The 14,822-nt window shown below is 43.0% G+C and overlaps 1 protein-coding gene and 1 long non-coding RNA gene across 3 annotated transcripts in view; one reads left to right on the top strand and one right to left on the bottom strand.

The window, feature by feature from the left end:
* The window catches only part of PRICKLE2 (prickle homolog 2 (Drosophila)), a 144,974-nt gene extending 130,423 nt beyond the window's left edge, over positions 1-14,551 (top strand). For both annotated transcript variants that reach the window (XM_011980346.1, XM_011980347.1), the window contains exon 8: positions 8,483-14,551. In XM_011980346.1, coding sequence (XP_011835736.1) covers positions 8,483-9,357 — 875 coding nt within the window. In that variant the 3' untranslated portion in view covers positions 9,358-14,551. The remainder of the gene's footprint in view (positions 1-8,482) is intronic.
* On the bottom strand, positions 2,026-4,916 carry LOC105539888. Its single transcript, XR_001006116.1, has 4 exons — positions 4,882-4,916; positions 3,654-3,894; positions 2,488-2,668; positions 2,026-2,374 (listed from the first exon to the last, which is right to left on the bottom strand). It is a non-coding gene; the product is annotated as an uncharacterized LOC105539888 (long non-coding RNA).
* Positions 14,552-14,822: the final 271 nt, after the last annotated feature.

Raw genomic sequence — 14,822 nt, 5'->3', positions numbered from 1 at the left:
AAAGGATCCCAAGGGACCTGATCAAGCTACCGCCACACATGCTTCAAACAAACAAACATGTACCTCGGGACACTTTTTGCATGGTCTGAGAGGCTTAAACTGTGTAGCGCCCATAACTTCAGGGCTGTTCAGGCTTGCTGCAGCATGCTAAACCAGAGGTTGGCAACCTGTGTCTGTAAAGGGCCAGAAAGTAAATGTTTGAGGCTTTGCAGATCATACATTCTGTCACAGCTCCCCAAATCTGGAAAGCAACCACCAGCAACATGCAAATGAATAGGCGTAGTTGTGTTCAAACACAACTTTATTTACAAAAACAGGCAGTAAGCTGGATTTGGCCCATTGCCACTGTAGTTTGCAACCCCCCCTGTTCTAAACAATTCCATTTTCTTCATGTTTCTATCTCAGCAAAAAAGAAAATGAAAATCATATAGGAAAGACCCTAATGAAAGGGAGCTACATCATCAATATGAGTTGTAAATGTCTGGAGGGCATGGTTGAATAGATACTATTTCGTTTACTGCACAGAAATGTGAAATGTGAATGCTTTAAAAATATTATTTTTTGAAAGGCTCTGGAGTGCAGTGGTGTCATTATAGCTCACTGTAACCATGATCCTACTGCCTCAGCCTCCCCAGTAGCTAGGACTACAGGTGTACACCACTACGCCTGGCTAACTTTTTGTTTTTTGTTTTTTGTAGATAGGGGGTCTTAGTATGTTTCCAGGGCTGGTCTCATACTCCTGGGCTCAGGAGCTCCTCCCACCTCAGCTTCCCAAAGTGCTGGGCTTATAGGAGTGAGCCACCTTGCCTGGTAATATATCTTTGAAGTTGGCAGAAACACAGCACTCTGTCTTCTTGTGCAGAGTGGGATGAGACAGGACAGTAAATAAGGAATGGAGAGATGTGCCTAAGGTCTGCCATTCAATCTTAGTCTGCTTATTCTTCTTTCTGGACTTGCATGCATACCTTCTGCCCCCAAAGACATGGGGGAGGGGAGCCAGCAAAGATTTTCTTTCTGTTCCATCAGACCTTGAGCATTCTTTGAAGGACATTGATTTTCTTGCAGACGCCGGTTTGTGTGAGACCTCCTATTTGTAGAGAGGGAAACATTACTCAGACAGAAATGCCAGTGTACCATAGAATACCCCAACTACACCTTCGTGTTGGCAGTTAAACCACGGAGAACAGCAGGCTGAACTGGATACTGACCTCTCTTTGTAGAAGCACAGCCATGGATCTTGTGGGAACCTGCACCCCTGTGGTGCGTGGACGTTTGCAGAGCTCCCAGTCATACTGACCCTTGGGATATGGATAAATCACTGCATTTAACTCTGTCATCACCCTGAACACCTCTCATTAAACCTGCATTATTTGGCAGGGGAAAATTCCTCTCCGTTAATTAAGAAAACAGAGCTCTGCTTGAGAGGGAAATGACCTGGCGTTTGTATCTCCTTGCCATCAGGTGGGATTCTTCTGCCAGATCCTCCAGAGGATGTGGGGGCTTTCATACTGCCCTAGACTATGTGCTGCAGCCGGAGTTCTCTGGCAAATTTAGCTTGCAGCTCCCACCTCCCTATCACACGTGTGCTTGAGCACGCGCGCACACACACACACACACACACACACCCCGTGGCTTGAGCAACAAGAAAAGAAAAATGTGTTTATTACAGGAGAGTAAGGGCATGTTAGAGCCCCATTAGGTTGGACTCTATTGATTTGCAATATTTTGACACTGGGTCTTGTTCAGCACAGACAAATGGAATGAAGAGTTGAACTTCATCTCTGTAGAGGAGGAATCCCAGTCATGGTTTAGAGGCACAGATAATTTACAACAGTGACTGGTGTTCAAGTGAATATCACTGCATCAGGCCCTGTTTCTCAAATTCATTAATCCATACAATCATGCAGTCAATGAGTATTTGTTTGCCTGTAACATATTTGAGTCTTTGCAGGTCATACAGTCTGTCACAACTCCCAACTCCGGAAAGCAGCCCTCGACAATATGCAAATGAATAGTTGTGGTTGTGTTCCAATACAACTTTTATTTACAAAAACAGGAGGGGAGCAGTGAGCTGGATTTGGTTCATTGGCCATTGTAGTTTGCAAACCCCTGTTCTAAACAATTCCATTTTCTTCATGTCTCTGCCCCAGCACATAAATAATAGATAAATAATATAGGAAAGACCCTACTGAAAGGGAGCTAAATCATCAGTATGAGTTGTAAATGTCTGGAGGGCATTTACAGTCTTGAGGCATGCTTTCTTTCCTTGGGGAATTTTAGGCCTTACTAAACCTTCTTCCTGCATACTGAATACCAGGTACTGAGGTCAGGGCTAGCAAACAGGAACAGTTTCTGCCCTCATGGAGCTGCTGATCTATCAAGAAGACAGAGACGAAACAAAAACTACACAGATGCATCATAGTCGTGATGAACCTTAAAAAGGAAAGATATGTTTTCCTCATCTAATCATCACTACAGCTTTAGTACTCATATCCTGTCATTATGCCTATCTTACTGATGCATCTCAAGAGGTCTAAAAATTTCCCCAAGTCACCCAGCCAGAAAGTAGGTCTCCAGTTCTGTTCGCAGTTAGAGGGGGAAGGAGTGTTTCTCAAGTTGGAGTGTGACCTGTGACAGTACAGTTCCATCTTGGAGACAGTATCAGCTGCTAATTTAAACACATCACCAGAGCTGTGATTAATAAGGAGAAAACGTTTCTGCAGTGCAGGGAGCTCATTATAAATCACGTGTACTTTGAGTTTAAAATTGGAGAAACCCCAGATGGTGGACTATATAATGAATCGCCAGAGACGGAGATTGACAGGTGTGATCGTGGTATTTTGTTCCTGATGTTTGGAACCCCACCCATGTGGATCACAGCACTGACCCACTCCAGGTCAGAGGGTGATTGCTTTTTTCCAAGCTGTGGGTAACATGAGAATCCATTTATGTTTATTCCGTGAGTATGTATTGAGCACCAAAGGGTGCTGGGCACGGCTAGCTCTGCAAGAATACAGTGAAGAGTGGGGAGAAGATCCCTGCTCCCAGGGGATTCATTCAGCTACAAACTTACATACAACCTTAATAAGTCAGGGTGGGTAGTTTAAAAAAGGGTCAAGTGCAATAGTGAGTGGTTGGCCAGAAGACAACTAACTTTGCTGCTTTAGAAGGAGTGTTCAGGATAGACGCTGCTGAGGAGGTGATATCTACACAAGGACTTTAACAAACAGAAGAAGTCAGGCATGCAAAGGGGAGAGTTTTCCAAGGCCTGCTGGAATGAGCTTGTTGTGTTTGGGGAGAGGGGGAGGAATATAAGCACAGCTGAAGCAGAGTTAAGAGAGGAGGAGTGTTTAGTTGATGATCTTGGAGACAGAGAAGGGAGCCAAGTCACGTAGGGCCTTAAGGTCTGCATAAGGACTTTGGATTTTGCCAGTAATGAAAGTAACCATAGAACTCCCCTTTTTAGAGGCAAGTACACAATCATTGTGCATCTTTGGTCAACATTGGCCTTTCTGTTCATGCCCTGCATGCAAGAAGACCCTGGAGGAAAATCTGGGGTAATGAATCAGAAGAGAGGCATTTCTCCTCTTTAGAGTGAGCAGGTAGTATTTCCAGTCCCACCCACACATACTCCAGGGGAATGAATAGCTTACATTTAGGTAAAACTGATAGTAGATGCTGGGCTTGTGCAACAGGGCCCTCCTGCTCTGATCAAGCTCTTTTCTTTTTCAAGGGGGTGCCTCAGGGTATCCCGAGCTTTCCCAGGATGCAGAAGCCTGATACCAGAAGGCAGTACACCTCCCAGCAGAATAGAAGCTGCTCCTCTTGGAGGTCACCTCCTCACGGAAATAGGAATCTGTTCACAAGCAGGATGCTCTCAAAAACACTGCACTTCTGGGCTTACGAAAGACAGATTCGGGAGAACAGCATGCTGGCAAATTAATAGTATTTGCTAAGTTATTTATGCTGACCCTAATTCTACTCAAGAGCTAGGGTAGAAAACCCTGCGAAGATCATTGTGTCCACCTTTTGTTTCTAGACGTGAGTTTGAAGATGTTTTCTTTCCTTACTAGAGTTCATCCACTCAAACCACTCATTCATCATCTTAGGTTGTTATCCTCTCCTCTCTGCTTTCATAGTGGGGAGGCTCTGGAAGTGATTAAGCTATTGTAAATCAGCTTTTGTGATTTGTATGTCAGAGATAAGCAGCAGAGTGAGCAAGCGATTGGAGGGCCCAACTGCTATTGCCCTGACAGTTATCCCAGGAATAAAATTGAAACAGAAAAATGACTGGAGTTTATGATATTTGGCAGAATAATTTCTTTATAGGAATATCCAATGTTAAAATTTGACCCTTTAACAAACATTGCTTTATTTTTATTTATTTATTTACTTGTTTATTTTTTTGGAGACAGGGGCTCGCTCTGTTGCCCAGGCTGTAGTACAGTTGCACGGTCTCGGCTCACTGCAGCCTCGACCTCCTGGGCTCAGGTGATACTCCCACCTCAGTCTTCTGAGTAGCTGGGACTGCAGGCATGCACCACCACGCCCAGCTAATTTTTGTATTTCTAGTGGAGATAGGGTTTCACCATGTTGCCCAGGTTTTTCTCCAACTCCTGAGCTCAAAACAAACCGTCCTCCTTGGCCTCCCAAAGTGCTGGGATTACAGGCATGAGCCACCACACCTGGCCAGACGTTGCTTTACTTTTACTCCATTTTATTGAGATATAACTTACACAAAATAAAGCAAACAAATATTAAAACTACACCTCAGTGAATTTTTACACATGTGTATTGTTTTACAATCACCATCCAGATTTAGCTATAGTACAATTGCAGTGCCCTAGCAGCCTTCTTCATACCCCCTCCCACTGCCCTGACCTGTATCACTATAGATAGCCTCAGCCTGTTCTTGAACTTCATATAACGGAATCATACAGCACATATTCTTTTTGCATGTCCAAGCATTTTCTACGAGATACATCCATGTTCTTGGGTGTAGTTACTCGTTCTCATTATTGTGTAATATTCCATCATATCAGGGTTTCTCAATTGTGAGACTGTTGACTGTTTGGTTTGGAAAATTCTGTATGGGGGCAGGGAAGCCATCCTGCACATCGTAGGATGTTTAGCAACATCTCCGGCCTCTACCTACTAGATGCCAGTAGAATCCCATCCTAATAGTGATAACCAAAAATGTGTCCAAATGTTTCCAAATTTCCTTCAGAATTAAAAACCATCATATCACATGAATATATTCCAATGTTAAAGAAACTTTTTATTTGGAAATAATTTCAGACTTATAAAAAAGTTACAAAAATAGAACAAACAACACCTATAATGTACTCTGTACGTAGATTGATCCATTATTAACCTTTTGCCACATTTGTTCTTTCATGTTCACATGCATGCACACACACACACATACATGCACACATTTTATTTATAAACCATTTGAGAGCAAATTGCATCCATCTGGGCCGTTTACCGCCCTATCCTTCCATACATATTTCCCAAGAATAAAGATCTTCTCCCACATTATCACCATTATTCATTGACCACAGTAAACTTAGCATAATACTTCTATCTATTGCCCATGTTCCTTTTTTTTTTTCAGCTGACCAAAAATTATCCTTTATAGCAGCAGTCCCCAACCTTTTTGGCACCAGGGACCAGTTTTGTGGAAGACAATTTTTCTACAGACTGGGGTCAGGGGGTAGGGATGGCTTTGGGATGGTTCAAGTGTGTTATATTTATTGTGTACTTTATTTCTATTATTATTACATTGTAATATATAATGAAATAATTACACAACTCACTATAATGTAGAATCAGTGGGAAACCTGGGCTTGTTTTCCTGCAACTGGACATTCCCATCTAGGAGTGATGGGAGACAGTTATGGATCATCAGGCATGAGATTCTCATAAGGAGCACACAACCTAGATCCTGCATGAGCAGTTCACAATAGGGTTTACGTCCCTATGAGAATCTAATGCTGCTGCTGATCTGTCAGGAGGCAGAGGTCAGGCAGTAATTGGAGCAATGGGGAGTGGCTCTACATACAGATGAAGCTTCCCTTACTGACCACTCACCTCCTGCTGTGTGGCCTGGTTCATAACCGGTCTATAGCCTGGGGTCTGGGAACCCCTGCTTTATAGCATTTATTTTCCCTGCTGAGCAGGTTCCAGTCCAGGATCAGGTATTATATGTAGTTGCCATGTTTTCTTTGTACCCTTTAATCTAGAACATTCTCTCAGCCTTGTTTGGTCTTAAGACTACAGTCCCTTTTTTCATAACAAATGTCCCTCCTTTTTGGGATCTGTCTAATGTTTCCTTCTGAATACATTCAGGAAATGCATTCTTGACTGGAATACTACATAAACGATAGTGTGCCCTTCTCAGTACATCTCAACTGGAGGCATACAGGGTGCAGTTGCATCTCACCAGGGATGTTAAGTTTGAACTTCAGGTCAAGGTGTTGTCTGATTTTACCGTTGTTTAGTTACTAATTCTTCCCTTGCAACTAATAAGCAATGTGTAGGGAAATACTTTAAAACAATGCTCTCTCCCATCAAATTTGACCCCCTAAATGTAGCACTTTTTGATTCTTGTGTGAAGCACTCTACCTCCAATGGTTATAAAATGATTTTCCAAATCTAGCACCCCCTTCCTCCTTGTGAACTTACTCTGTTGACAGCGGTTGGGATTCCACTATACATAGAGCCTTCTCTTTTCCCCCATTTATGTATTTATGTATTTATTTATTTATTTATTTATTTATGTTTTTACTTATCTGTTATCAGTATGGACTTGTGAATTCCTATTTGTTTCAGTGGTTTATAAATCATTACTTCCCTTAAATATTTTAATGCTCAAATTGTTCAGATTTGGCAAGTGGGGGCCCCTTCAAGATAGGCCCTGTGTTCTTCTGACAAACCCCCACCATATCTTATTTTTAATACTTTCCTACTTTATGGCATAACATGATCCTGGTTCTTTTAATTTCCTTGCCTTTATCCTGGTATTGGCCATTTTTCTGAAGAGACTGGATTCCTTTTAGTGGAGAATGGTAGAAAAGACCACAATATATTTATCCATTTTCCTGATAATTGACATTTGAGTTGTTTCCATTTCTGGGCTATTACAAGAAAGCTTCTCTGAATACCCTTGTCCATTTCTTGGACCTTCTTACTAACTTCTGTTTACTCTATAACCAAGAGTGAAGACGGAGAATTGGGGAGTTTCTACTCTTGGTCATACACCCAACAGAAATTCATAAGTCCACAAAAAATGGGCAAGGATATTCAGAGCAGCTTTATTCATAATTCATATATGTGTATGTGTATTTAGCTTTAGTAAATATTGCCAAGTAATTTTGCAAAGTGCTCATAACATTGTTTTAGGTTTTGTCACAGAAAAGGAAGCTGGAGGCCTCGGTAGAAGACAGGAATAATCAGTGGCAGGGGCGGTAATGGGCCATTGCAATCCAAAGGCATGTTGTCTATGACCAGAAATGGCTGATCCTTGCAACATATAATGAGTGGAAAATGCTGAGACTTTGCCACCTGGCCCATTCTTAAACATCTCCTGAGAGAGCTCTGCTTGAAGATGAGCAAAATGGAAGTTACTGGAGTCAGTATCTCCCACCACCTTCAAAATGGTTTTCATCTGACGGATGCCAGGAGCTCATCTGACAGCACTTAGGAAATGCAGGTCCATTGCTGGGGCACCTGCTGTTAGAGAGCATCAGACCCACTGCTTTACTTTTAAAAGTCCCTACCCATGCGACAGAGAGGTCCCCTGGGGTCCCACCCACATCTTCTGGCTGCTAGGGACCCATTTACAACCTTGGAGCATTCACTGAATGGTCTGAGAGAGTAAATATTTCTCTATCTATACCTAGGGAGTCACTTAGTGTCCAAGACACTTTTGATAGGGAGCCACCTGCCACTAAGGGCAGCAGGCAAAGCAGGAAACTGCTGCAGGCCAACAGGGAAGTGAACTGGCCCAGTATTGTGGAACCAGTGTTCAGTGTTGCCAGAAACAGCTTGGGCATGATCAGCTTCTATAGCTTAAAGTTTCCTCATCTAAAATATCTGTCCTACAGAGCTTATAGTGCATCATTAGACTCAAAAATGTAATTAAAGTACTTGGCAAAGTGAAACTTCATATAGAGGAAGCATCATGCATAAGATACACAGTGGGCTCTTAGTAACTTTGATGAGCCTTTGGAATAACTAGCAACTGGTAAAATACATCTCTGGATGCATTTTAAGCAAGTGCCCCGTCTAAGTAGATAGTGACCTGCTGTGAAGTGGGGAGAACCCTCTCACGGGGCACATGTGCCCCCTGAGAGGGTCTTTGTGCAGTATACAAGTGCACAATGGTATGTAATGACCCTATATAGATGACCAGCGGTGACAGTGATCTTATCGCTGCACATCTGTATTAATCTCTGTGGTCCCCTCTTCTCTCCCCCAGGCCTCTCTGCTGATGGTGGTGCCAAGCGCCAGGAGCACCTATCCCGATTTTCCATGCCTGACCTCAGCAAAGACTCTGGAATGAATGTGTCTGAGAAGCTGAGCAACATGGGCACTCTTAACTCTTCCATGCAGTTCCGGAGCGCAGAGTCGGTTCGCAGCCTGCTCTCCGCCCAGCAGTACCAGGAGATGGAGGGAAACCTCCACCAGCTCAGCAACCCCATTGGCTACAGAGACCTGCAGTCCCACGGAAGGATGCATCAGAGCTTTGATTTTGATGGAGGGATGGCGGGCAGCAAGCTGCCAGGGCAGGAGGGCGTGAGGATCCAGCCCATGAGCGAACGCACCCGGAGAAGAGCAACTTCGCGTGACGACAACCGCCGCTTCCGACCTCACAGGTCCAGGCGTTCCCGACGCTCTCGCTCCGACAACGCCCTCCACCTGGCCAGCGAACGCGAGGCCATCTCTCGGTTAAAAGATAGGCCCCCTCTGAGAGCCAGGGAGGACTATGACCAATTCATGCGCCAGCGGAGCTTCCAGGAGAGCATGGGGCATGGGTCCCGGAGGGACCTGTACGGCCAGTGCCCTAGGACTGTGTCGGACCTGGCTTTGCAGAATGCCTTTGGGGACCGATGGGGACCCTACTTCGCGGAGTATGATTGGTGTTCCACCTGCTCCTCCTCTTCAGAGTCTGACAACGAAGGCTATTTCCTAGGAGAACCCATCCCCCAGCCAGCGCGCCTGCGATACGTCACGAGCGATGAGCTACTGCACAAATACAGCTCCTACGGCCTCCCCAAATCTTCCACCTTAGGTGGCAGAGGACAGTTGCACAGCAGGAAAAGACAGAAGAGCAAAAACTGTATCATTTCTTAATATGATTAGGATCAGGGAATGGGAGAAGATGGGAGCTAAGAATGTAAATTCAGAAACTTGCACTGTTTTAAATGTTAAAGCGCTTTTAGGGGTGGCTTATGGGGGAGAAAAGGGAAAATGCTGTCAGTAGATGGAGGCAAGGTTACAGATTGACTCAATAGGTAGTCACAGTTCTTGGCATGTTGAATATTATTTGCACATTTCACTTTGGAAACACAGTAGACTCTATTGAGGCCAGGGTTGGTCACTTCCTTCCCATCAGTTCTGTGTTGAGTTGCCATCTCGCAAGATGGCAAATTGTTTCCTGCTCGCTTTTATCCTCTCTGGTTCTCTTACTTTTAGGACCCTTTTTTCAGTAAGTAATTTGTTTATTAGCCAGGACCCAAGACTAAGTTATTTACATGTCCATTGTAAATGCAATGTAAATGAGAGTTCTGATAAAATATTTTTGTATTTTGTAATATCAAAGGAATTTCTATATCGTAGGACTCAGTGGGGACTTGCATGCACATCCACCATTGTCTTTGAGTAGTATTAAAAGGTGGCCCGGTACCACCTTTTTTTTTTTTTTTTTTTCTATACAAATTTGTTACATGTCAGTGAGACCTTTTTCAAAGGAATATATTCAATTTGGCTTTTTGTGGCTGAAAAAAAATAACTATTAGACCCAAAGCATTTTATGCTCCATTCCATCTTAAGGAGCCATCCTTAAGTCTGCTCCCACCCTCAGTAGAATTTATTTTCTACAAAGTGGTAGTAATTTTTTTTAAATTGCAAATGTAATTTTTGCCAATTAGAGAAACCAACCAGTGTCAGTAAAATTCTGTGAGAAATGCCATCCCTGCTGGGAATGTTGAAGTTACTTAATGTTGATGTATCCCTTGGGGAAAGTGAAAGTGACTGTGAGTGGTGCTGTTGTGTGATGTCAGCATGACGTTGTTTTGAATGTGGCATTATGTTCTGGTGCTCATGTTTCCTGGATTGTATTATCTGCTTTCCTTTACCAAGGCAGACAGAGCTGCTGCCTTAGCCTGACAACCGGTTGTCCTCAAAGCAAATGAACTTAAGCATTTGGGATTGAGGGACAGAAGGATTCTGAGGGGGCTCTGGGAGGGACGGTGTGTGACATGTCATGTCTGGAGAAGGAACAAGGCTATTTGAAAACAGAAAGCAGGTCAAGGGTAGAAGTTAAAGGAGAATCTGAAGGCAGGTCAGGGAAAAGAAGAACTGGAAATGAAACAGAGGACAGGTGACAACCACGTCTCGAAGAGCTCCCAGAGATTGTAGAAAGAATCCAGTGTAACCAGCTCAGTAACCAGAGTATCTGGGTTACTCAGGAAGGTTGGGCTACTGAGATTTCAGTGGTGCAGTGACTTTGAAAAACAGGCTTTGTCGGGAGGGGATTTCCATTTTGAACTTTGAGGACCGTTGGTCAGAAATTGGGCTCAAAAGTGAGTTTGCTTAATGAAGACATTTAACGGTTGTGCTGTTTATAGTAAAATAAAACTCCCTACCTTGCTTCAGTTAAAAATGAAGCGCTTGGTTTCTTCCATCCTCCTCCTCCCCTTAATGGATTGTGGCAGTTGAAATAATCCATCGGAGGACCCACCTGTAGTGAGATGTACTGTCAGTGTAGTGCCCGGTGTATCACAGTGGCCATCTGCCATGGTGAGGTGAGCGTGATCTCTTTTCAGTATAGTAGTAAACATTTTCTAGTATTTTTTATGGAGAGAATGTCAAAAGCAGTAGTTCAGACCCTGTCCCAGACGGGTCTGAGGAAAGGAAGGCTGTAAAGGACATGGTAATGGCACTCCATTCGGGATGTATTAAAATAATTTGCTTTTCAGGTATTAATATGACATTTGTCATTGTCACTGATTTTTTTAAAAAAGCAATGCACATGTTGGTTGTGGCTGTTTTCCGCATGCTATCTTCATATCTAAATGCTTCATTAATTATCCGAGCCTCCGGAGAATTAACTCTATTACGTTTGTATAGTAAGTTTGTAAACTGCTTGGCAAACTGATTAAGAAATAATTTGCAACACCGTGCTACTAAAGTGGCAGGTTTCTGGTAGAAATTGTGCGGGTCCAATTTGGAGTTTTAAGTTCCTTGATTGATGAAACTAAAAAGGCAATTTTGGAAAAAGAAAAGAGAAGGGGAAAAGTAGATCACTTATCTTAGCAAACAGTTGAAAATATGTCTGTCCTCTGTGGCCCCAAATCCAGTGAAAGAAATTCTCCCAGTAAAAGTTGCTTCCTAACTCTGTTTTTCTCAGAATACCCCTTACATTTCTCAAAGAAAGCTTCAACTACCATCAGCAGAAAGAAGGTGGCCTAAAAACTGACACATGGCCAGTGCCCAGAGGGGTCTAGAGGCATAAGTCTAGATGCCCAGAGAGCATCCAGGGACTGAACTGCTCAAAGCTTGAGATGAAATGACATACAAGCTTCAGGGTAAAACTGTCTACTAGCAAGATTACCTCCCTCTATTCTACCATTGCAGATTTCTTCTTACCCCAAATGCAACCTTACAGAGAATGCTGAATGCGGAAGGCCAGTTCCTTGCGATGATGGCAGAACCTCCAAGTGAATGCCCTGTTGAGGAAAAGGACATCATTGTATTTGGAATTCCACCTGCTAGTGATAGCTCACACATCACATCCCAGAATCCCATTCCCAATGCATTCTTCCCTGAGGCAAGAACTTAAGGTCCTCACCTAATTCCTCCATCAAAACCATTAACTCTTATTGGACAAGCTCTTCCTGTGAGTGGGGCCTGTACTCATTTCCTCTTAGATCATAATTCCATCTTCAACAGACTGGTTTCCAGAAGAGTAATCTTTTTCCAGTGTTCTGTCTTCTCCAATGCCCTGGTGGTTATTTTTCCACCTCTCCTAATATTGATCTTCTTGTCTTTCGGTTAGAACTGCAGCTTCGGAGTTCAGTTCATTTCCTATTGCTGTTCAATTCAGTAGCAACATAGCTGGCTTGTTCCCAGGCCCAGGAAATATAAGTCATTGACAGTTTCCTGAGAGGCTCTGCCAATCCATACCACCCTTGGTACTGTGAAAAGACTTCTTAGCAGCCAGGTGGCATTGAGGATGGTATTCAGGGCACTTTCCATCTGTCATATAGTTGTAGGATCTCTACCAAGTGTGAAGGGGAATGAGGTAAGGGAGATCAGAACCATGCTTGCTGGTTTTTCATATGTCCAAGGGAGAAGTCCTGGTGTGGGTTGTTTGACCCCTTCTTTCCACTTTCACCTTTTATTTTTTATTCCTTTCTTTCTACCCCCAACCAGCTGAGCAATTTTGTGTTTCTAACACAGGACCTGGGAGTAGTGCTTTCTAATCCTCATTTCCTGTAGGATGCTCCTGCACTATAACAGGATTATGTTTTCTTCCTTCTTCGGCAGCTTTCTGCTTCTTGGGTACTACTAGCTATTGTTGAGTTCAGATGGGGCCTGTGATGACATATATGTGGCATGTGCTCTGCGCTCCCTGCAAGCTAAGCAGATACAACCAATGCATCACTGTATACTCTCGCTGAGAATGTGGATGCAGCCTCACAGATCTTTGCAACACTCCAACCAGCCAGGACCAGTTGATCAGAACTGATCTTATTAGTCTGCTAACAAATCTTATTTGTGAACTGATTCGTATCTGTCTTTCCACCCTTGGTTCTCTTGCCATAGAACAAAAACAGTTTAGGAAGCATAGTTAGGAACATTTAGGAACCAATATTTATAAGTAATATGGAGACTCCAGTTCACCCTCCCCTCCCCACCCCAGGTTGTGGAGGATCAAGGAAGCTGACTTCTTAGGCTAAAGGATAAAAAATCTCTTTCACCTCCTTTGCCATTTTCATGTTCTCTGCCAATTACTATAGGCAGTCTTCATTTTGCAGAGGTGAGGTAGGACTTCATCTTATTCTTCATCTAATCCCACCTTCTAACAAAAAAACAATAATAATAACATATTTAAATTCCAAGGAGAAGTGTTCTTTGTGTATTTCTAACAGAAAACAGACGCTTAAGCCTAAGAAGGAAGATCCGTCCATGACAAAGGAAAGTGGAAAACTGAACCAGTTATCTGAATACTTCATGCCAGGACAGTTGCTATTAGCAACTGTTTTGCACCTTCAGGGCTTTAAAATGGGCTCTGCAGACAGCATTTGCATATGCAGGACTCAGTAGCCAAGCCTCCACTGCCAGCTGTTGAAGGCAGTTTCAGATTGCCACCTTTTGAGGTATATTTCTTTAAGCACAAGAGAAGTGGAAATGGCCTTTGCCTTGTCTCCAGTGGTTTGTCCCTCTGGTGCCTCAGCAGATACCAGAACTTATTCTTATGACCATTTAGAAATAGTCCTCAAAGTTAAGATCAAGAAAAAATTGGATTCTTTTTCCATTTTCTCATAATAGTAGCCTAGTCAACACAAGACTCCCATAAAATATGACTCACTATTGGGAGCCATACTATTTTATAAGCTTACTTCCTGCTGACAAAACTAGCTTTCCTCAAGGAAATATAAAGGAGGGGAAAGTCACGTAGTGTTAGGAAAACATTTCTGTGTTTTGAATATGATGAATCCATAGGATAGAGAAAAATCTTCTTGTTCTATTCTAAGAGTTCTCTGAGATATCCCTTCACTCTGCTCAGCATTTGGCCATTGATGTTCAACAGGTCACTGACCAAGCTTTTCTAAATTTTTCAGAGGGAGTTACTTACCAATCAGGTCTGTTCTCAAACCTACCTAGCTGATTTTCATATCTTTCCATAAAGGGTCATGATTTGATCATGGACCCTGACTTAACATTCTAAGGACTATCAGTCCTCCATTTTTTTTAATTCTTTTTTTTTTTTTTTTTTTAGCAAATTAGGACTTCGGCAGGTTTTCCTCTCCTAAACTCATTCTTTCCTCCACAGGATTGCTTTGCCCATCTCCTGCTTTCGTTTCAAGTGCATAAACAAAACCTCAAAGGGCCTGGGAAGGTGAGGCAGGCCAGAGTCTGTGTTCTGTGTTGAGTGTCAAGCTATTTGTTAAGAAGGTCTGCAACAGGCCTTTGGTGTGGGCTCTGCCAGAGACTGTTCTGAACACTTTGCTTGAGATCCGTGCCCTGTAAAATGGATATGATGTTTTACTGATGTCTGTAATACATTTGTAAACTTCCAATAAAATTTGAATAAAAGAAATGGTGCCATTCTTCTCCGTCCTCCCTCACTTTCCAGATCTTAGGGGTGGTCTCTGCCTTTGAGCGTTTCAACAAAGTAAAGAAGGGACACAGGTATGGAGGGATGAGTTTTACTGTGAAAGATTAACCTGATTGTTTAAATCGGGATTTCTAAACCTCAACAGTATTGACATCTTGTGCTGGTTAATTCTCGGTTGCAGAGGGCTGTCCCGTGCATTGTAGGATGTTTAGCAACATCGCTGACCTCTACTCACTAGATGTCAGTAGCAGCC

The sequence above is a fragment of the Mandrillus leucophaeus genome, unplaced genomic scaffold, assembly GCF_000951045.1.
Source record: "Mandrillus leucophaeus isolate KB7577 unplaced genomic scaffold, Mleu.le_1.0 Scaffold210, whole genome shotgun sequence".
In the NCBI taxonomy this organism is placed as follows: Eukaryota; Metazoa; Chordata; class Mammalia; order Primates; family Cercopithecidae; genus Mandrillus; species Mandrillus leucophaeus.
Note: the sequence above shows the minus strand (reverse complement) of the source record. Positions and strands in the feature narration are given on the sequence as shown.